The following is a 21,818-nucleotide window of genomic DNA, read 5'->3' as shown; positions in this document are numbered from 1 at the left end:
TATTCCTCTGCTTACAGAACAACACAGAGTCATAAAATACATCACTGGGAACCAAGCATGTGTTAGTTCACTATTACGTGCAAGCACTTGTGCTCAGTAAGCAAAATGGCAACCTCTCTTCCTACAGTCTAAGGGAGAGAGGAAGAGTGCCAGTTTCTCGCACAGCCTCTAAGTAAGAGAAAAATAAAGTTCCCACGTTCTGGGAGGCAATAAGAGCGCACCAATGCGTCAGACAGGAGGAGACCGTACCCACAATTCCATGGCAGAGGACAGGACCCAGGAGCCCACAGAACAGCCAGTACTTCTGAATTTTGGAAGCAGAAAGGCTTCATAAACAGAATATATACCAAAATCAACTAACCCAATTGGAGAGAAAGTGTCTTGATATCACTGGCAATTTGTTGATTCATGGCCAGATTTTATCTACTGACCAGTAGGATTAAAGGTCAGGGTGCACCTGTGGTGATGCTGATCCCCAGCCAATTAGACATGAAACTTGATTAATGCCTGAGGGTGAATCAATGAGAAAAATATCATTAACCATATCACAGAGAACGCGCAGTGAAAAGATTGGAGTTATGCGGACTTGGGCCCCACAGTCATTTTCATGCCTAAAATGTTGAAATCCTCAAATTCACTTCACTAAGTACCCCCTAAAATATCCCAGAAAACGTCCACATATAAGCGGGATTCTTCAGAGGGTGCCTCCTGTTTCTGCTCAGGAATATCTGCTTAGTCCTGGGGATTATGACTCAGACAAAACAGAGCAATAAGCTACTTTGCCATGTGAAAAAGACAGACTAGACCTCTCAGAAAGGCAGACGGAAGTGACACAGAAGAGGGACAGAACATGAGAGGAAACAGACAGGCAGAAAGAGAATGGGTAGTGGTGTGACCACTCCGGTGTGATGAACAGAGACACCATGAATGAGCAGACTTGGTACCCGGCAATCCCATGCTACTATGAGTCTCCTTATTTTTGTTGTTCTTCTCCTTTTTAAACTTGGTCACCAGCCGAAATTTGCCACTGCGGCTGCGTTTAGAATAATCCAGCATCTGGTTCTGTAGGAACACAAAAGGAAAAATCATGCCACCAGTCAAAAATTCACTGGAACGGTCCGAGAGCAACAAGTACTGTCTAATTTAGCTCTACGACCTTGTAAGAGAGGAGAAAAATTCTCAACTCTTTCTGATCAGGATAGGGAAGGAAACAGAGAAAGTTGATCCCATGTCAGTCAAGGGACCTTAGCAGGAAACTACTTTCTTTGACCACAGGGAGCTGAGTTTCCTTCTTAATGAATTCTTCTTGCATCTGCTGCATACTCACAGGAAGTGAAACATTCACAGCCAACTAGTGAAAAAGAGAATAGCCAGGGAAACAGAGCCTTGGCCCTCCTCACCTCCTCATCACAGGGCTCCATGAGCTGCCACAGCCAAGGGATGTCTGCCAGCTTCCTCAGCTGGAGGTCCATGTCTGCCAGGGCGGCTTGGAGCTGCTCCTTCTGTGGAGGATCCAATTGCTGGAATTGCAGAAGTGGAAACAGAGCAGAGTTAAAAGCCGCATGGTGGAACACACAGACAGTCAGGCCCTTCCCTGGAAATTCCTAGCTAACAAAGCAGCTCCTCCTTTAAAAAAGGAAGCGCACAACAGGCACTCTGCCCAGACGTTACCAAGTTAAACTCATCTTTTCTGAGTCCCAACTCTGCGCAAAGTAGCATGACTGCCCATCATACCTGTGTAGCAACACCATCCTAACCCTCCTAATTCCTGGAACCATAACATTTAAATTGACTTGTTATAAAGATAAAGACCAAGACCAGCAAGATGTTGCTTGCCAAGGCCAAAGCAGAAGAGGAGAGGAAGCCAGAGGCTGCTTTACTCCTACTTTGTGCGTCTTACCAGTGCCATCTTGCCTGCCAGCAGCAGCTCTGTCTCATTATGCAGGGCTTTGACATTATTCACCATCTCCACAACAAGGCTGCAGTTCAGACCCTGTGGGGAAGCAACACATGCACAAATAAAGCCTGGAAATGCAGAAGTCTGAGCGCTCAAAAGGAAGAAGTCTTAGAGAAGCAAGGCCTACTTCTGGTCAATCAGAAAGGAGAACCAAGAGCTATGGCACAAGAACAAAACGGGAGATGCCAAGTGAGTGAAGTACCTCTGTAGACTTGGATTTAGCGTAGACTTTGTCCATAGACTTGGAGCTGGCATTGACAGCATGGGCAAGCTCCTGTTCCATGTCCTGATAGGATTGTGCTATTTCCCGAATGCTAAAGAGAGAATTACAGATTGCATCAGCATACGCTCAAGGTAGGAGATCTTTTTTGACTGCATATCTCCTTTTAATACCCATCTGAGTGACAAGAGCAGGGATACGGCCCGGGAGGAGCACAGCCTTCAGCAAAGCAGGGCAATTCTGCCTGCTGTAGTGAGCATGCGTAGGCAAAGCAGGGCAGACCGCACACGTACAACTCCAGGTGCATGTTCAGTTCTGCATATGAGTTGGGATCAGTTTAAAACATGACCTAGAAATTTTAGTATGACCACTGCGATCGGAAAGGCAGCTGCACACACAGCAGTTTAATGAATGCTTCCTTGACGTGATTCTGGGCGTTTCCTCTTAACGGCCCAGACCGTGGAGCAAGATGCCCAAATAAAGGATGAGCAGAGGAGCATACAGTGACTTGTTTCCAAAATCTCTGCCAAGCATCAGGGTTGAAAGTCCCTACGTTGTCATCTGAGCTCCCAGTGAGGACTCTGTTTCATTCCTGATAAAACTCACTGATAGTCAAAGCTACTGGGTTCTTTAGAGATTAAGGCATCCACGTTTGCTCACGAAAGTATTAGTTTTGATTCAGAATGACCCATAAAAGTTTGTTTGACTTCAGTCTTCATGCAGCTGGGATAGCGCATAGCAAAAGAACGCTGCTGCCAGTGACATGGACCAGCACTGCAGCAGATAAGACTGAACAGAAAACTTCACCAGGAACAGGGAGTAGGACAAGAACTTGAGGCACCAAAGGAGGGCTCTGTCTGCAAAAAGGAAATTGGGAGTCCCACCTGTGGATCAGAGCACCTGCAGCCTGGCCAAACCGGTTGATCTGGGTAGACTCTTCTTCAGACATGATCTCTGGTTGCAGAGAGAAAGAGGAGGGTCGGGACAACTCACACTTCTGTTTGTCCTCCCAGGACTTCAGGGTGCTCTCAAATGCCTAAAAACACAGCAAGCAAACTCTAAGATACCTTGTAAATCTAAGGGGAAAAAAAAAATGCCTGTAAATGCAGCCCGTGGAGCATGCAGGGCTGGTATGAGCGCTTCTCTTTGCTGAACCTGGCCATTCAGCTGCTTGTGAGTTTGCTAACTTCAGGCACCTGGGCTGAAGCTTTCAATGCTTACCTTGGATTAATTTCTGCTTAAGCCTAATTTTAGTCAAAGTGGTTAGGCCACTTCTGAGAGACAGACCAGCAAAATCCACCAATTCGTTATTGGTGGCAAACTTTTCTTTGACTAGCTGTATCACCCATCGACGCTCTCGAGCAGAAATCTTAAACTTGACATTTGCCCAAGAGGTCAAGTCTGTTGCTCAGTCAAAATCCACCCAGTTTGGCACATTACACGTTTTGGGGGAGGGAGGGGACAGTGAAGAACGTATTGCTGCACACCTCTTCTCTGCATGACCTCTTCAGAGCTGGAAATTAAAAATGTTCAAGACTCCTCCTCATTCAGGAGGACTTCTCCAGAAATTGGTCAGGTTAGCATCCAAACTCAGAGCTGGGACCTGCCCCACCTGCACCCTTACTGATACGACTGCTGGCATCAGCTAGTGCTACAGGAAGAAGCAACACAGATCCAATGCAAAAAGGATCAAAACTAGATATGGTGAGAATGAGAACAGAAACACAGAGCCTCAGGACAAGGAGAAACGGATTAATGAGCGCAAGAAATGCAAAGAGGGAAGCCTCGACAAGAGAAGGGGCTATGGCAGGGGAAGACTGAAATAGGAAGAGGAATTCGGAGAAGATGATGAGGACAACGAGTAAGAGCATGGAGCATTCATGGAAAAATTGATGCTCAGTGAGCCATAAAAGGAAAGGAGATCGGCTGTGATGGGGGAGCAGGAACGGTAGTGGCCTGGGAAGTCAAATGAAATGAGTATAGACTAGGTAAGGAGCGCAGGACTAAGGGGGATGGAGCAGAAGAGCCAGTGTCTACTAGAACAACACTGCCCAGAGGAAAAAACAAAGTTTTGGGGACACATCATTCTTCTGAGACTGAAAAAACCTCTAAAGCCCTGTGGTAAAGCAAATCACTTTCCCTGCTGCTACACAAAACCAGACTGTCAGCTTTGTACAAGCTATCCACTGATTTCAACCTTGCTGATGACTCTTTAGTGGTCCAGATGAGGCCACATGGGGGAATTTGGAGTTTCTTCCATCTTAAACTAAGGAAACTAAATACCCCAAACAACTTTAGAAGAACGTTATGGAAGATATAGGGTCACGCACTCAAAAAGAGGATCCCACTTCGTTTCCTGCATAGCACAGACTGGCTCTGAGAAGGAAAGGGTGTGCAGTGATGATCAAAAAGGACAGCAGGAAAGATGAGGATAAGCCTGTGTTGAAGATGACAGCTGAATGCTGTTCTCCAAAACTGGAATCTGTTCCTCGCTGGCAATAGCCTGCCTGCAGAACAGGGTTTGCAGGCAAGGAGGAGCAGAGGGGCACAAGCACAGCCACGGCTTCGGCCGGCCCAGCACACACAGCACGCTCGCTAGGGACTTGCGTGTCCCTCAGATTTCCTTATCTAACTCTTACGCTTCCCTCTGTCCTTCCCACTGTACCCACAGGTAGGCTGCCTCTCCTTTTCTCCCTCCCACCTTCACAGCAGGATCTCTGTTCCACTGATGCTGGCTCTCTGGGTCAATTCCTTCAGTCACCTCCCCAGGATGCAGTCTGACACTGCAAAAGCTCTCTATCCCTCCATTTCTTTCTCCGTGTGAAAGACTGTGCTCGTTACTCCTTTCTCCTCTTCTCCCTAACACACACACCAATATCCTCTGTTCTCTCCCAGCTGGTGGGGTCTTGGGTATTCCCTTGTCCGTGACAAGGGCTTTGTAACCCCCAGCCTTTGCTTCTACCTACCATTGTATTTCCAGCTTCCTGCCAGGCAATGCCCCTCATGCCTATCTCTATCATGCTATTTTCCCTTTTTTCCCCTCTCTGGTGTTCTCTGCTTCTGTTATTTGGAAGATGAGTCCTTGGCAGAAGGACTTCAGTGCGCTCTGCAAGCTGGGTAAAGGAGTGTTTATGCTGGAAAGTATTAAGAACTGCTATCAACCCAACTGCTGATTCATGGACAGTAGCAGAGTTAGGAGAAACCATAAAGCCTGTCTCTGCCACAGCAAGGCGTCTATCCTTTCCTTTGGCTTCCCACCGTTCAGTAATACAGTAAAATGGCAAGAACAACTTCCTTATGTATTGGTACTGATCAGATATAATTGAAAGTTATGAGAAGAGACGGACGCACACTGCTGAACGGGGCATGAGATACTGCTTTGCTTGGTCAGCGAGGTATAAGCCACATACTGAACAATGAAGAGAAATTAAAGTATTCAAGAGCTGAATCTAAACAAACTGCAGCACTCAGCAAGGCAGGCATCCTGTGGGAAAAAGCATGCAAGCACGTTAAGAAACACTGTTTCACAAGGCACCTAGAAAAGGGAGCTAAATACATTTGCAAAAATCACCTCAATTATGTTATTTCCCCAGTAGTGAAAGCAAGTTTAACCTTATTCTTTCAAGAAGTTCTCAGGTGCGTAGTAAAACTATACTCTTTACATCCACAAAGATAAGCTTTCATGTAGCCTAGATTAAGCCAGTGCCACACTCTCTGGGAATATATGGTATCAAAACACCTGTGTGTACTATACAGTGCATCTAAGGCTGCTCTTACCCTATCTCGGGTCAGTGTCTGTGCCCTGTTCTTGTGAACAATCCAAATATAACCTGGAGGTTGGATCCAGGCTTCTCCATCCACTTGTACAGGAACTCCCTCTTCTCCCAGGATTGCTATCTTCACAGTCCGACACTGCAAAGAATGATTGCGTTAGAGAAGCTCTCAAATGTTGGTTTTCACAACCCACGAGCTGGTCGCTTTCTATCCACAGCACTTCCCCAGGTACTGTAGCTTTGTTGCTACTAGAGCCACACATGCCTAAGTGGCAGGGTAGGCCTCATCCTTGCGCAGCAGGGACCACGCGTTGAGTCTCTGGACAAATCTGTATGTACGTTGCTGCAGTCTAACTCCCACCACAGTGAACACTAGCAAACAATTCCATGCCCCAAGAGCCCCTGAACATGCTCATTTTCAGCCCTGCTGGATGGTCCTCCATGGACAAGAGAGAGCACAAAGGAGGGCTGTACTGACTGAAAGCAGCAACAACTTCACAAGCTGGAGACGGGGGAGGCAAGAAGAGCTCACAAAAGCAGTTGATACCTGTGCAATCCGGTGATGCTGCAGATTTATCACTCGTGACACTGCCATCTGCATGCTACCAAACACTGCTACCACCTCCAAAATCTTGTCATCAAAGGAGGGGGCTGTAAATGTCTGCCAGATACAAGGGAGAGAGAATTCAGTTCATGTACAGAGGTTTCCTTTCCTGCCTATGGGCGGAGATTTGGTCCTCAGCTTTCATTTGTACTATTTATTCCGTATAAAATTAACAATGAGGCTAAAAGGTGAAGATTCGCAGTGACCTAGGAAGGAGAAAAAGCAGCCTCGATATTCCCACTGTGCTTCCACTGGCAGCTAAAGTATAATCCAAATAAAAAGCCTGTAGGCCACAAGGGAGCATTTATTCTTATGAGAGTAGGCATTTATTCTTTTTCCTTAAATGAGGAAATGTTTTTGACTAGATCTAACCCCCTTTGCCTTCAAGGGGCTTTACCCTCAGGCTTTCTAGGGTCTAAAGCCCTCCCTAGAGGTCCAAACGCCCAGGACAGCGTCTGGTTTCTTTCTGAATCACTACAGTTTGCACGGGTGCAAAGCTGCTGAAGGCTGGCTTTTCAGTACCCTATCCGTTTCAGAGAGAAACTACATGCAAACACGCTCCCAGCCCTCTTCTTCCAAGCACAGTTCTTGGAGACTATGACTCCAGAAGCAACAGTAAGTAAAAGCGTTTCTTGCATTGCTTTACAGAATACTTACATCATCTTCCTTGGTACCCCCCCAGAAGTTTGTGCCTCCTGCGTAGCTGGGAATGTTGAGTACAGCGATTCCCTGGAGACTGGGCAAAGGGATCGGCCTCCCATCACACTATACAGAACAGAAGACACCCTTACTCAGCACAGATGAAACTCAGCACAGCAGGAGAAAGCCCCTCCAGCCACAGTACTTGCTCTAAGAACACAAAAGAGCCTGCACAACTTAGTGAATAAATTAATTCAGACATCTACAGTTCCTTCTTGGTGCCAAAGAGTAGAAGAACGTATCCATTCATGTCTCACGAACCACCTCTTCTTTGGCAGAGGTGGGTTTTAGAGAGATGCTATTGCTTCTTTCCCCTAAAAAGGAACGGGGCACACCTGAGAGGCTCAGCAGCACCTTTTGCTTTACTCCTCCGAAGAGGGGGATGAAACTTCTGAAACACCGTGCAGTCTGCTGTGACAACGGTCTCCTCCTGCAAACTGCCTGCTTATGCCGTAGGTGGGCCATACAAGAATATTTCCTTTCCAGTTTGATCCACATTATAGCGTAGTTAAATTAACAGCTCTCCACTGCACCTACTGTCTAAAATGTTGTGTTCACATGAGATGCCACAAGAATCTCGTCTCTGTTGAATGCTGAGTTTGGGATAGCTAATATTTTCTAACAGGATGAAACTTACTTGCATCCTCAAAACACGAAGGATCTTCCAGCACCAGGAGAAGCTACTTCTAGCTAGCTCAGGGCGAGATACAATAATTTTGCAGGCAAGGGAAACACTAATGTCAGAAAGTAGTATCACCATGTCAAGGTCAAAGCGTGTGAAGGAAATGCAGTTAGGTACCCCAGTTTTAGCAGCAGAAGCACATGCTAAAATTCCTCACCTCCAGCAAGACTTTCTGCTCCAGGTTTTTATATGTTCTGTGTAGCAGCTCCTTTGTCCCTAATACTCCGTACCACATCATGTTTTTAGTACGACTTCTAAGGGGACAAAACAAACGAGAAAAAGTCAGCATAAAGCATCTACCCTCTCATTTACGGGGAAAAAACATTTGAAAAGGTACCTCCCTACACCCTACGACACAAACGTGCTTTCCTTCCAAAAGGAAGGAGCCCTCAAAATGGTCATCCCTTGTACTAAGAAACTATTACCCTTGAAAAATAGTCAGATAGGAATTGAGGGCAAGTGACTAACACAAATCACCAGAAACATCCACAGATTCCCCTAGCACAGGGCTGGTCAGTCTCACACACCAGGACATCAACAGTGTTTCGAAATATTTGCACAAGTATAGCAAACGTATCGGTCCCAGGCTACACAAAGGATCCTACAGTTGCCCAGGCATTCACAAGGCCTACGCGACTGATACAGTAGTTTATATGAAGTTAGGATCAAGGACGAAATTGGCCTCCCTGGCATTTCGAGAGCTGAGATGTGATTCTCTTGTAGCTAAAGAGCGGGCACAAGAAAAAAACCTGAGTGAGATCATGAAGTCAGTAGAACCAACGCGCTGAATCCACGTTGGTGTAGCTATTCAAAGCTCTTATACTCTCCACCCGGCATAATGAATCAGTAACAAACCAGTAACTTATCTCCTTCATCAAGTCTCCTTAAAAGAGGATCATACAGACAAGATTGATGATACGTCTGTCCAGCACACTTTCAACACGATCAGCTTCGGAACAGCACAGAAACATCAACTGGTTTCAGTCACTTCTGACAGTAGCCCAAGGCAAGCCAAAGCCATAAACCCACCTGCATTTCTCTGGGTGCTCATCACGTTTGTTGTTGAAGTCCAGAGAAATCTTTGCATCCAGTCCAATTCCAAAGTAATTATTCATGACACATTTCTCTGTGTAACATTCACTGCCAAACAAAAAGAACAATCTCCCATTCTTAAGTTTACATACCATTTAGTATACACCTCACGTGACCCTTCGGCCACCTTGTAACTGCTTTGCAGAAAAAGGTGAAGAACAGAAAGGCTATACGCCAACAAGATCAAACAAGCACAGCTGTCAACTGCCTAAACCCTGCAAGGAGCACGGTAAAAGTGGCTACTGAGCAGAAACCCCCAGCTCGCAGCCTCTGTTCCCTAACACTTCACAGCCACAAGATTTGTGGAGGAATTTTCTGCTTGCCACAGAAACATATTCAGAGGCCTACGCTTAGTTTACAGAAAGCCAACTTTCCCGGTCACTGCGGTTACGTAAAAGGCCTCTCAAAACATGAGCAGTGCTTATACAAGGTGCTACCTACAGAGAGCCTGACAAGTGAGCTCAAAAATGTCAACTACTCATCTCAGTGGCACTAAGCCCCATAAAAATCACTTGAGTCAATACCACCGAGTTTTTACTGTTAAACAGTTCAGCACAAACGTTTTGAGAATGAGCTTACATCATATTTCCCAACCATCTTCCCTATTGTGGTCCGCCCACGAGCTTTCTTTGCCTTCCATACTGTAGGTTGCTGTTCTGCCACAAGCTATCACTCACGAACTGGAAACTGGAGTCACCTCTGAGTGTAGGGAGAAAACTGATCTGGATTTCATTCTGTCACCAAAGCCTAAAAACCCTCTACAATGAATCAGATGCCTCACTGCATGTTTAACTACATGAGCTGATCCTCACTGACACCCAGCATATGAGAATTCATTTACATTATCTCTGGGCTGCTGCCCAGAGCCATTATTTAGCTCTCCAAACAAATCTGCAACGTACTGATGTCGAGGTTCATTTGGAAACACCCACTCTCTTCAACATCCTGGGCATACTCACAGATTTTCAGGCTCAGAGTTAAAGGGATCAGCATGAATCAATAACCGGCTGATGACAGAGCTCCCAGGCAAAGAGCCAGACATGCCAGCACGGATATCTGTGGAAAAAGCGACAATGGGGAAGAGCGTGATGACAATAAGCAGAAAACAGGTAGTTTCAATCTCAGAGACAAGACGACATTAACTCCGGTCTTTCACCGACCAAGGCAACGACCAAAACCATATGCCAAACGCTAGTCTTAGGGCTGACTCTTAGAGGAGGTCAAATCCATACTTGAAATAAAATCACTACTTTTAATCATATCAAAAGGAAGAAAAACCTTTTTTTTTTTTTTTTGGAAAGCAAACAAGCAGTAAGTGCTCTCTTCTACTCCAGAAGGCTTAGCACTCTCCATAAGGAAAAAGGGTTCCTGGGGTTGCCTGCAGTGTCTCCGAGTGACAGGATATCGCCTAAGGACAGCAGCACAGTTGTAGACATGTGTGGATGGGAAGCGAGAGCGCATTCACTACAGTAGCTGTTCTGCTCCAAGGTGAGATAATGCAACATCCTTACTTCACCGAGCAGGACAGGAGAAGAATGGGGCTAACGTTATACTCCAAGTTGCTCAAGAATTACTGCCTTCTACTTCTTAGATTATTAGCTGGCAACCCACAAACATTGGCTTCTTCAGAGAAGTAGGAAACCACCTGTTCCTGGAAGGAACAATGTGAATAAGTAACATGGTGGGGAAGAGGTGGAAGGACAGCACCACAGTGACAGGGAAAGACAATGCGTGAAGGGGGAACTCTGCCGGGTCCATGCAGCCTGAGTAACTTCAGCCTTCCCGTAAAGGGACTGCTGCTCCCAGTCTATGGCTGCCACTCTTCAAAAATCTCTCTTGGCAGCCTGGCATCCTATCAGCCTTCTTAAGGTTACTTTGCGCTCAGTATCTCCTTGTAATTGATATCTAAATTCTGTCACTGCCCTGCATTAATAAAAATCTGCATCTAGGTCTCAGCTTCAGCTTGGAAACTATTACAACTCCCTCCAAGTCTCCACTGTTCAGTCCTAGTGGAAAGTTATCCTTAAAGGATTTCTCTCCAATTGGACCTGCACAGAAGGACACCAGACAGAACAAGTTCATGTTTTTGTATGGAGACTTTAGGCTGTGCTGCTGTCACCCACAGTCCAGTTGGCTGCTTGAATGGGAAGTGGTGGGTGTTACACTCACTCGGGTAGATGATCTTTGTGTTCAGCATTGGCAAGTTGTCCCGGTTTCCTGTCTGGGGAGGAAGAGACGCAGAGCTGCCCAGCGACAAACTTCCTTTGTTTATTAGTCTTTCGCAAGGAGACTTGGACACTGTAAAATACCACACAAACATCGCTATTGACAAACATAGCCTGCGACCAGCACAAAGCAGCACAGCCCAAGCAGCAAGACCGGGTTAGGAATCACTCAACAACAAAACACTCTAGCCACACCATAAAACAAAGAGCTGACAGAACCAGTCATTAAGGGTCAGAGATGTGGCATACGTGCAGCCAGTGCAGTCAGAAAAGCTCACAAATTGGAGGCACAGAAATGTCATATGCAAATATCAGAAACGGAGATGAGAAAAAGCTGGTGCCAGCAGCACAATAGGCAGGCTATTTGGCTCCCAGTCCATACCCAGCTAAGTTCCAAATATACTTGCAGCGATCATGGATCGCTAACAAATTACTTACTTAACATGGTTATTAAAGCAAACTGCCTTCCATTCTCTGTCATCTGCAATGGATGGCAAGGAGCTTAGAGGGAAATGTCAACAAGCAGATGACATGAAAAATGCTCAAGACCATCCTTGTCCAGGCACTGAAAGCCAAGAAACCTAGATTACTGGCTAACTTATGAGAAAATCTCAGAATCCTAAATTCCATGTGCTAACATCACAGAGCAGCTGTCAAAGGATGTGAAAAATGGGCTGCGTGATGCACAGGCTTGAGCCCAGAGAACGCGCAGGACATGGCATCTGAGGTGAAGAACAATCATCCAAAAAATTAGAGAAAAACAGAACTTGGAAGGTAATGCGCATAACACCTCCCCCACATTCCCACGACAAACAGAACTGCTGTTTGCTCCACGCTGATCTGCATGGTAGCGGCCCCAGAGCGGTACCTTTCCGCTGGCTCCTCCCTTTGGGCACTCCGTAGCTGCCGCTGTGTGATGACTGCAGGGAGATTTTGTCCTCGTTCCTCAGCTCCTTGCCCTCTTCAGAGGTCGAGAGACTGAGGATGAAGCCCTCTTGCTCCTGGGTCTGGGCATTCTGCTCATCCACAGCTATACGGAGAGAGAAAACAGATGAGTACCCCACAGCTCTGGCAGCAAGAAACACCTCCCATTCACACAAATAACGATAGGACGGGACTCTAAAGGGCCTGACTCCTTATAGCAATGAATGGGAATAACTGAAAGCATTCCTATGCCATTTATCTCAGCTAAACCCTGCTCTGGAGAGCTTTAGGACCTGGGCTGGCTTAGCGTCCAGTTCTCCTTGCTGAGGTCTTTAGCAGTAAAGGCTCTGAATAAAAGTGCGCAACTGTAATGTCAGTGGTAGTCAGGTCGAGATGTGATCTGTGCTACAGGTGACGGCCTTCCATTTATTTGCATTTAGATAGCCCCAGAAATTCTAACCAGACGGGCGTTAAAGATAAATTAAACTGGATGTCTGTTTGCTTGATCTGTACTGGTACAATAGGATAAGTCATTTGAAAAGGACACTTAGACACAAATAATCAGGAGGGAGAAAAAAAGCAGTTGGTAAAAAACATTACAAACAAAGGAAAGAATCAGATTACATACTTTGGAAGAAGAAAAGCAGTTTGGAGAAGTTAAACAAATACATCTGAAACATAACTGGAGTTTGCCCAAGAATCAAATGTCAGCATGTTGCCTAAAGAAATCAAAACTTCCTTTCCATGTAAGCAACAGGCCTTCCTCCCTGGCAGCCCCTCGCAGGGTGCATTTCTGCGAGCAGCCCTGAGCTGATCTACCAGCTCACTGTTTCTGAAGGGGGACGATCCTCCTTCTCTTGCAGTCTTTTCCCCTCCGTCACGAGGGCTCTGGAGTTCATCAGAAGTATCCACAAAGCAATCCAACCACTGACCCAGCATAAACTAAACTCTTCTTGCTGGATTAATCAAATTGGTTGGGCTCCTGAAGGACTCCAGCAAGCACCAAACCAGCATAAGGTAAGCAGCAGCAAAGTGGGGCTGGCAGTGAGGTCAGGGCCAACATCAGCAACAACCTGTTAGTTCTGCTCGCATCATCTCACAACTTCACCTTCAGGACAGCTTGTACATGTAGTTCTGGAAATCCAAGTAACATTGCAGTGACCTATAACTTACGACATAGTTGTTCTTCACAGCGCATATTTGGGTGTGCATTGATATCGCATCTCCGACTTCGGTGCTTTTATGTCGAGTAATATGCTGTTAAAATCATTCCTTTGGTATAAGTTAAACCACACTGAGTTAATGACTAACATCTGGGAGACTGATGCCTTTGGAAGGAAATTAAACTTTGAGCTATGGGTGTGAGTGGCTGGAGAGAGATAAAAAGGGCTAAGATGTAGAAAAGGGGGTCAACCTAGCTAGGAAGTTAATGCAGGAAAAGAATTGATTTGCATCAAAATGCAGTATTATAAATATTTTCCCAGTAACAAAGCCAGTTTAAGAAGTTCCTGCTCTCTCCTGCCTCTGTGCTACAGTTCATTGCCCTTTCAGTTGTACCACTGCACTGTTTTGTTAGGCTGCACTATAAAGAGATTTCTGAAACAATCCAAGTCAAAATACTTAAAATACTTTCTTCCCAAGTATTTTCAGATCTGTTTTACACCAAGGCCACACAAACAGTTGCACTGACACAACTGTGGTTTGGGTGGGGACAGACAGCAAATAGAAACGAACCGAGTGTAGAAGGGCAGTAACTTCCTAAACCAGCCCGATGGGAGAGAACATACCTTGAACTTCAGGCTCAGTCATGAAGCAATGTTTCAAACAGGTGAGCTTGGCAGAGCTGATACTGAGCTAGATATGCAAGCTTACTGAATAACTTTCCTCCAGCTCAGGAAAGCTGTTGTTTAATAAAGACTCCTACTCCCCTCCGGAATAAAGGAAATGCATATTTCTCAAGAGCACGTAACAAGCCACAAGCAGGACTCCTAACAGAGTACCTTTTTCTGCATGCTCTATAATCTGACGGATGGCTTTTTTCAGGCTGTTGGCTCTCAACATGAGCTGTTCCCGGGGGCGAAATATCTGGGGCCGTGCAGTACATGATGAGCCCACTGACCGGTCACTAGAAGAATCACAAGCACTGCCTGACCCATCACCATCTTCTGTTTCCTCTGCAATGGTGGGAGGAGGGTTTGGCAGAGATGAAGATGCTTGAGATTCATCGTTCAGTGTCTTCAACAGGGAGTCCAGCTTCTCCTTCAGGACAGAGCACTACAAGGCAAAGAAAAAGGTTGGGCAAAACTAACAGAGTGGAACCGGGTAGCTCATTCTTGTAGTGCCGGCTGAACTGCTGCTGTCCTGGTTCTGTGAAAACAGCAGTTTTTCCACTTCAAACGTGGAAAGATGTGCAACCTCTCCAATTTACCTTTCTAGCCATGACCTCTGATTCCTCGGAGCTTTCTGTTGCTTTCTCATAGGCCTTCCCTACTCGAGCCACAAAATCCTTCACTGTCTCACAAAGCACCCTAGACAAAGAAGGCAGGGAAAATACAGTCACACAAGGATTGTCTCAGGACTTTCACAGTGTAACTTTCACTCAGAGTGGTTTTCCTGTAAGTACTCACTTGGCTGAGGAGATGACCACTGAGTGTTGGTCAGAAGTCAAAATTTTAGACAAATGAGCAGCCACAGAGTCTTCATAGAAGAGAATCTTCTGCACCTGGTGACATTCAGGAACAAGCCACTGGAATGCTGCTTCCCCACTCTACGACATATACTATGAATCCCTGGCTCCCCAGCGAGTATCTATCACTCCTCTAGCTTCTTTTCGGTCTGGAAAAATTTTGTGATTCAGGGCTCAGTTACCCACTGAAGACTTGAATCTGATGAAGAAACTAGGAATCATCAGCAGTTCAGATCTTAGAGTCTCTGATCAACTAGGGATCTAAAACACGGGGCTTTTAGGGTTCCTGTGACTGCTATGCAGCTTTCCACAGTTTCACCAACGTGATGTCATGTTAGCAGAGAAAAGTCAATCACTTTCCTGTCAGATCTATCTTCCTCTCTGTCCTGTTCCAAAGCATCTTCCTCTCATCCCTGTTATAGTTGTTGACTCTGGTAATCCCACCTCCAGCCTTCTCTATAACACTGCAACGACTTACAGTCTCAGGATCTTTGTAGCTCCTACCACACCCAAATTATGGCTCAGGCTCACTCCGTTTGAACTCAACCACAGCCTTTATCTTGTCCTTTCTGAGGCTGTTGCTTCCCGTCCCCTGCCCTCTGCATCTTGCTAGGTACCTCTGAATCCTCACTGAAATCTTCAGTGACTGTAGAAGTGGAGGCCTGGCGAGGGAGTTTGGTTTCATACACCATGATGCTCCACCTGTTGAAAAGAAGGCGTCATAGCTGTCACTACAAGGCAGGTGATATCCTCCTTTATTCAAAGGATATAAAAGTTTAAAACCTGAACCAGAACAAACTACACTTTAGCAGGAGCATGACTGATACAAGCAAGCCACAGTGATGCGTGGAAACAGCAGAGGCTGGAGCAGGGAGGGATGACACTATAAACAAGACTCCCACAGCACAAAGACCTTCTGTTTGCCCTCCTTCCTTCTCTCACAAAAATACTACGGGCATTACTTGGCATGTCCGACACGACAGCTGCCAAGATGCAACTCTAAAGACAAGAAATATTTTAAATGTATAAAAACATACGGACCATATAGATAATAGTGGTAAAAATGCCCATTTCTTCTTCCATTTTTCTTTTCTAAGCCAACCTCAAAACAAATTACTTCAAACTTACCACAAGACAATTTCGCTTAAAAAAGAAAAAAAAAACATGACCGTAAGACTGCCAAACTCAACTGACCAGAACTCCGGAGCACAAGAGAACGTGCTGGACATCAGAGTGACAATTTCACTCATTACTATTTTGCAGAAGTGACAGAGAATGCAAGACTGCCTTTTGTTGATAAAAGGTGACAGAGGATTATGAAAGAAAAACAATAACTTGATCTAGTAACAAGTCCAGCAGCTGGGTAGAATCAAGTACCGCCCAATTCTCCTGGAAGGCGATTTTCACGCAAGTCTTGAGCAGGGAAGGATATGAGTGAGGGTTATTCATCACCTGTCCAGCATTTTGGTACTGGCTCTCTCCAGCTTCTCCAGGATCTGTGGGAGCTGGGTATCATCATCGCAAGCAGATCCCCAGCCTAACACACGGGCAAGGTCATTTCCTGTTCCCAAGGGCAGCACTCCCAGCTGGCACTGCATCACAGAAAAGGACAATGAAAAATTCATGTTCAAGTGGGAAAACACAAGCTGCAAACAGCCAAAAGTAACACGACCGATTCCTTACAAAGACCAGCCATTGAGATGTGACTAGTCTCAGGGTGAGAAGAAAGCAACTGGGTGGGGAAAACAGTCAGAAGGGCACACAAGTAAGAGAAAAGTTCCCTCTGCTTTTAAGTTGTTCGTTGAGAGAGGAGTATATCACAGCTACACTCTTGAGCACCTTGCTTAAAATAACCCTTTCTATGGATGGTAGGACTTCAATGTATTCATTTTACCATCAGGTGGTGCTATTGCCCTTTCTGTAAAATTAGCAGAGTCAGCTCCAGGACCAAATGGAAACAAACACTGTGTGATAGATACCTTTACTCCAATAAAGTTTCTAGCTATTTTCCAGGACTCTGAAATAACAACGCGAGAATTAAAGGGCATAGATTAGGAGCTCTATCCTCGTGGAAGTCCTGGCTTTCTAATTGCAGTCCTTTCCCACTGTAAGTCCCTGCTGCAGTTCGTAAGAGGAAGTTGTGGAGGAGCCCTGGAGATAGAGACAATTAGTCTAGTCCTGCTTCTTGCAGCAAATTACTGGTAAGCTTTCACCAGCTTCAGTCCTGGGCAAACTTCATCTGCAGGATCAGAGTTCTCCTCAAACCCTGCTGTTTATGTTACTTCGATCTTACATCCAGCCAAGCTCACTGGACAGGTACCTGCTTGTGAAGATTGAGGCTATCAATTTCGGAGAGAACCCAGCCAACACTTCCATCCCCACCGCAAACTAGAATCCGGAAAGTGTCAAACTTCTGGAATAAGCGTAAACTACAGAGAGGGGAAAGAATAAAAAACCAAGAGAGAAGAACAGTCAGCTGTTAAAGAAAGGAAGGATAAACAATTCTGATGTAGGTTATAAACACAGCAGATTTGCTTAAACTTAGCTCTGATTTTGCAATGAATGCAAGCCACTGTCAGATTACAAGTGAATTCAAATTCATGATTATAATTAAGGAATTACAAATACAGCTATGCAAATTACAAAGGCTATTCACTACAGAAAGATGTCCCAGACATTTTCCCCTTCTAAACCAGGGCACTTTTGTCTGAACAGAAGAGGAAATAAGCATGTGATAGCTGATTATCCATTGAATTAATTCCTTTTTGCAGATTTGCTGTGTTCAGCCTAACACTAGTTATTTGTCACCATTTGGAGTGCTCTGATGTCACTGCGCCGCATTCAAAGCCACACCAATTAAAGCAAAACTGGAAGAGCGAGAACTTTATGCAGTCATTCAGTAAGCAGACGACTGTAAGAGGATACAAAACCTCACAAGCGTTAGTTCTTCTTGGAAGGCAACATAAATCAGTGCTCTGGCGCCTTGTCTGTCCTGCGGGCAGGCAAACAACTCACCAGCAAGACAAGTGTGATTTTCTCTATTCACCCTTTCGAGAATACAGGACGTGAAAACAACTTTTCCTTAAGCTGTTTGAAACTGTGCTCCTTATTGCCCGATTGTATTTTATTTTTGTATATATTCACATTTGGTTTTTATTACCTAAACAGTATTTGCTGTAACAAACAAAAACCATGTTTCTTCAAGCATTGTTGACACAAGATAGCTAGCTACCAGAAACGATGACATCTTAGGGTACAGTTCGACTGGCACAACTTTAGAAGACAAACTATTAAGAGGCAGCCTCTACCCCGTACCATCGTTTACTTTTTAAAACAAACAAACAGAAAGAGCTATCTTAGAAGTGTTCACTACAACTTGAGAAAATAACTGATTCTTCCCCTTTCTCTGCCTAAAAGCAAAATTCCTCTCTACAGTCAGTCCAAACGGGGAGGGCAAAAGGTAACTAAAGTTTTCTGTAAATTATTCATTAGCCAAACACCTCCTTTGGACAGCATGCTGCAGTTTTAAAGGCAGCGCACTACGGCAAGAAGCAACTTCCTATGGTACCAAAGACAGTTCTCAGAACAGCAAACCCTAGCGGTCACTGGTGCAGGAGCAGGCACTCCCAGATCTAGGACTCTACACCTGTAGATCCTGGTCTTACGTTTGAGCCATAATATCTAGAAAATTAATAAGGAGATTCAACTTAATGTTGGCACTTATTATAAGAAGCATTCATTCAAGAGAAAGTTACTCAAGTCTGATGCGGTAAAACAGCCACAGAGAAATCTTTAAGGAGCAGACAGAGAAATGTTCAGGGAGCAGACTAGAGACCAGAGCTGCAGAAATATAGTAAAGGAATTTATTCCACAGCTGTCATGATTTTATCCACAGGTATTCCAATGGACTGTGGAAAAAAAGCTTGAAATGTCATCTAGCCCACCTTTAGTTCCCAAAACAGAATCAAATATACCTAAAGCATTCGAGAGAGACGTTTTTCCAACATCATCATGAAATCTTCCGGAGATGGAAGTTTCACACGCTTCCTGGGTAAGTTATTTTCTGATTTCGCATTTCCACAATATTCATTTGCTACCTACAATATTTGATTGGTGACTCGATTTAACTCAAGTTAAACAGTACACCAGGATGCCCGCTACAAGTCTGTTTCTGACAAGCTTTCTTCTGGAGTCAAGCTTTCCATGCTTGGTCTTCTTCCAGGGGAGTATTTCTGGAATTTCCCCCAAATCCCTCAAGCTGTTCTGCTGTTACTGGTGAGTGCAAATAATAACCTTTTTCAACAAGTTTGGTTTCAGCTAATCAATAACACTCAACACAGAGCGGGGAAAACCCCTCCACACTTTGCATGTATCCAGTCCTCTCCGAGGAACAGGTTCCTTGCTACATTTGAGGACAGGCTGAGACAGCCTTATAATCAAATCACTTGGGTTTTTCTGGTATTTACAAGGAACGTATGTCTCCACAGATTATCTGCTTACCCAAGGTGAGGTCCTCCGTTCATGAGGTCAAAGACCTGGGCTGGATTCAGTAGCTGTTTGAATCTTCGCAGAAACTTTACACCCTGGTTGTCTCCACTTTTTGAGTTGACAAAGACCAACAAAGGGCTTGTGCAAGAGGGGGGGCAAGTAGCTTTCCAGAAACCTAAGTTGGGCAAAGAGAGGTGGGGGGAAGAAGAAACCAGGAGATGTGAGGCTGTCCATGGGGATGGGATGAGAAAGGAAAAACTACTCCACGCAGCAATGAAGCTAATACTTTCCCTCTGCTTCTGACACTCACAGGGTAAATGCCAAATGCGTACAGCCCTGAATCCAGCATGAACCACACCTCATGCTGCCAAATGTCACACTTAGCTCCTAGCAGTCTGCCAAAATTTTCAGCTTCCTCAATCTTCCCAAACTGCTTCTGCAACATAGTTGTTCACGATAAATTTTAACAGCTGCAGCTCAGCAAATGCGGATGTTACAGGGTAATAAACTGAATGCAAAAGCAAAGCAAACAGCCCATCGTCATACTTCAGCAAGATCTTCCAACTTGGAATTTCAGCAATGCCAAAAGCAAAATTTTCAGTTGACAGAATCTGGCATTAATAGTGTTAGCTGGAAGAACTGTGACTGGGAGGAAGAGAAAGAAAGCACTACTTACAAGTGATACTTACCATCCGAATCAATGCTGTTGAGAGCAGTGGGAGGAATAACAGATACTTTACATAGCCCAAGAGGGCACTTGGTTGGCAACAACTCTTTACATGTTGTGTGTACCTGAAACAAGAGAGAGAGAGACAGACAGACAGAGAGACAGACAGACAGACAGAGACAGAGAGAAACAAAGAGAGGCACTGTTATACAACTCAGAAACCCACCCAATCAAAGGTTGCAATGGAAGAGTAAAAAACAGAGAGGGGGAGAACCCAAACACGTGTCAATCAGTAAAGTTATTTTAAAGAAAGATCTGACAAGAGTCTTTTACTGATTTGCTTCTGCTCTTTCCGTTTATGCTTGCTTCTTATGCCATAAGAATTTATGAGACTAGTACTTTCAGCGATGAGAGGACAAGAAAACAGATTACGAGGCTTTAAGAGCCTTCAGGCACTCTGCTATCAAAATCATAGCCCAAGTTGAGAGATCAAAAGAAGGAACAAAACAAAAAGTTGGGAATTTGAGAAAATCCAAAAGCAAAAACCAGAGCACGAGGGACACGAGGCAAGAGAAAGAAGAAATAAAAGAAATAAAGCAACCTAAAAAAATAAACGCAAAGCAGAGCTGGGCACTTCATTTATTTCTGGTACGTGAAGACTGCCAGAGACCGGGTTGCCTAGGGTTTGAGGTTCAGTTTTTTCCCCATATTATAAACTCACATGTTGTGAGTCTTCCCTTATTAAACTTACAGACAACTGGAAAAGTAGCAAGATCTGTATCACTGAAGTGATTAGGCAAGAGAAAAATCATTGCAGTGGGAAGGGAAACGGCCATTATTAAAATAGCTTAATACTCCTTATTGTCTTTTTAGAGTATCTTTTCAACTGGTAGAAATGACAAATAACATCTCCTTAAAATACATCTCCCATGCCTGAGGTGTTGATTCAGATCCAGTGTAATTAGATTCTCCTATGAAAGCTCACTATCAAGAGAAAATGAGCTTGTAGAGAAGCTAGACACTTATTTCAGGTCTTACTTATGCATCACAGCGATACTTCTCAGCACAAATACACACACACACACACACACACACACACACACACACACACATATATATATATATATATATTTATTTATATATATATCTTTTGCAGGCTGTTTATCACCTGGAGAAAGACCAATAAAGCCTTTGATGGCAACTACTGACACCACGGAAAGAGATTTCATTTTAAGTAAATGTCATTAAAAGAACACACCACAGAGCTGATCAAAGATTGCCCTTTTACTGAAACGACTGTGTTTATTCAGCTCACCATGGCTTTGCACCAGAGGCAGCGCCAGTCTTGCAAACGTAGGACGCTGCCACAGGTTTTATCGCACACAGTGCACTTGGCACTCACAGGCAGGTTTCCTTCCAACCATTGATGTGGCATCGAGATCTGCAAACGGTACAGAGGGAGAGAACCAGTGTGGACTTTCCAGAGAGCAACTCAGAGAGCACAGGATGTATTACGGCATTGAGACACACAGAGATAAGTCTCTGCGTGCATTGTTTGAAGACAGCAAAGACAATTTCTAGAAAACACCTAGGTATCTCTTAGGCGTTCTACATCAAGCTGAAACACAAAAGCATCAGGGGACTTACCCAAGGCTACACAGGAAACCTGCAACAGAACATGGACTTGCATCAGACGTCCCATATGCTGTGATAACATTCTAACCGCTCATTCGTCTTTCTTTTGCAAAAACTCAGACCAGGTTCCCTGTGCTTCAAACTATTCAAGTTCAAAACCCCTGCT

At 44.8% G+C, this 21,818-nt stretch overlaps 1 protein-coding gene across 11 annotated transcripts in view; it reads right to left on the bottom strand.

Annotated features, from left to right (window-relative positions):
• Nucleotides 1–21,818, bottom strand: part of DGKD (diacylglycerol kinase delta) — a 66,735-nt gene that overhangs the window by 5,830 nt on the left and 39,087 nt on the right. For 10 of the 11 annotated variants that reach the window (XM_068954162.1, XM_068954160.1, XM_068954163.1 and 7 more), the window contains 22 exons: nt 21,333–21,458; nt 20,040–20,142; nt 19,363–19,525; nt 17,183–17,291; nt 16,315–16,454; nt 15,480–15,564; nt 14,804–14,898; nt 14,605–14,704; nt 14,177–14,450; nt 12,121–12,282; nt 11,197–11,325; nt 9,987–10,083; nt 8,965–9,075; nt 8,093–8,189; nt 7,212–7,319; nt 6,498–6,611; nt 5,955–6,089; nt 3,062–3,213; nt 2,160–2,271; nt 1,901–1,993; nt 1,401–1,520; nt 945–1,062 (listed from right to left, as the gene is read on the bottom strand). In XM_068954162.1, the coding sequence (XP_068810263.1) occupies nt 945–1,062; nt 1,401–1,520; nt 1,901–1,993; nt 2,160–2,271; nt 3,062–3,213; nt 5,955–6,089; nt 6,498–6,611; nt 7,212–7,319; nt 8,093–8,189; nt 8,965–9,075; nt 9,987–10,083; nt 11,197–11,325; nt 12,121–12,282; nt 14,177–14,450; nt 14,605–14,704; nt 14,804–14,898; nt 15,480–15,564; nt 16,315–16,454; nt 17,183–17,291; nt 19,363–19,525; nt 20,040–20,142; nt 21,333–21,458 (2,743 nt within the window). Of the gene's footprint in view, nt 1–944; nt 1,063–1,400; nt 1,521–1,900; nt 1,994–2,159; nt 2,272–3,061; nt 3,214–5,954; nt 6,090–6,497; nt 6,612–7,211; nt 7,320–8,092; nt 8,190–8,964; nt 9,076–9,986; nt 10,084–11,196; nt 11,326–12,120; nt 12,283–14,176; nt 14,451–14,604; nt 14,705–14,803; nt 14,899–15,479; nt 15,565–16,314; nt 16,455–17,182; nt 17,292–19,362; nt 19,526–20,039; nt 20,143–21,332; nt 21,459–21,818 lie in introns of those variants that run through there. The other variant, XR_011142794.1, reaches the window with a different exon arrangement.

Source organism: Struthio camelus, chromosome 9, assembly GCF_040807025.1.
Source record: "Struthio camelus isolate bStrCam1 chromosome 9, bStrCam1.hap1, whole genome shotgun sequence".
Lineage (NCBI taxonomy): Eukaryota > Metazoa > Chordata > Aves > Struthioniformes > Struthionidae > Struthio > Struthio camelus.
Note: the sequence above shows the minus strand (reverse complement) of the source record. Positions and strands in the feature narration are given on the sequence as shown.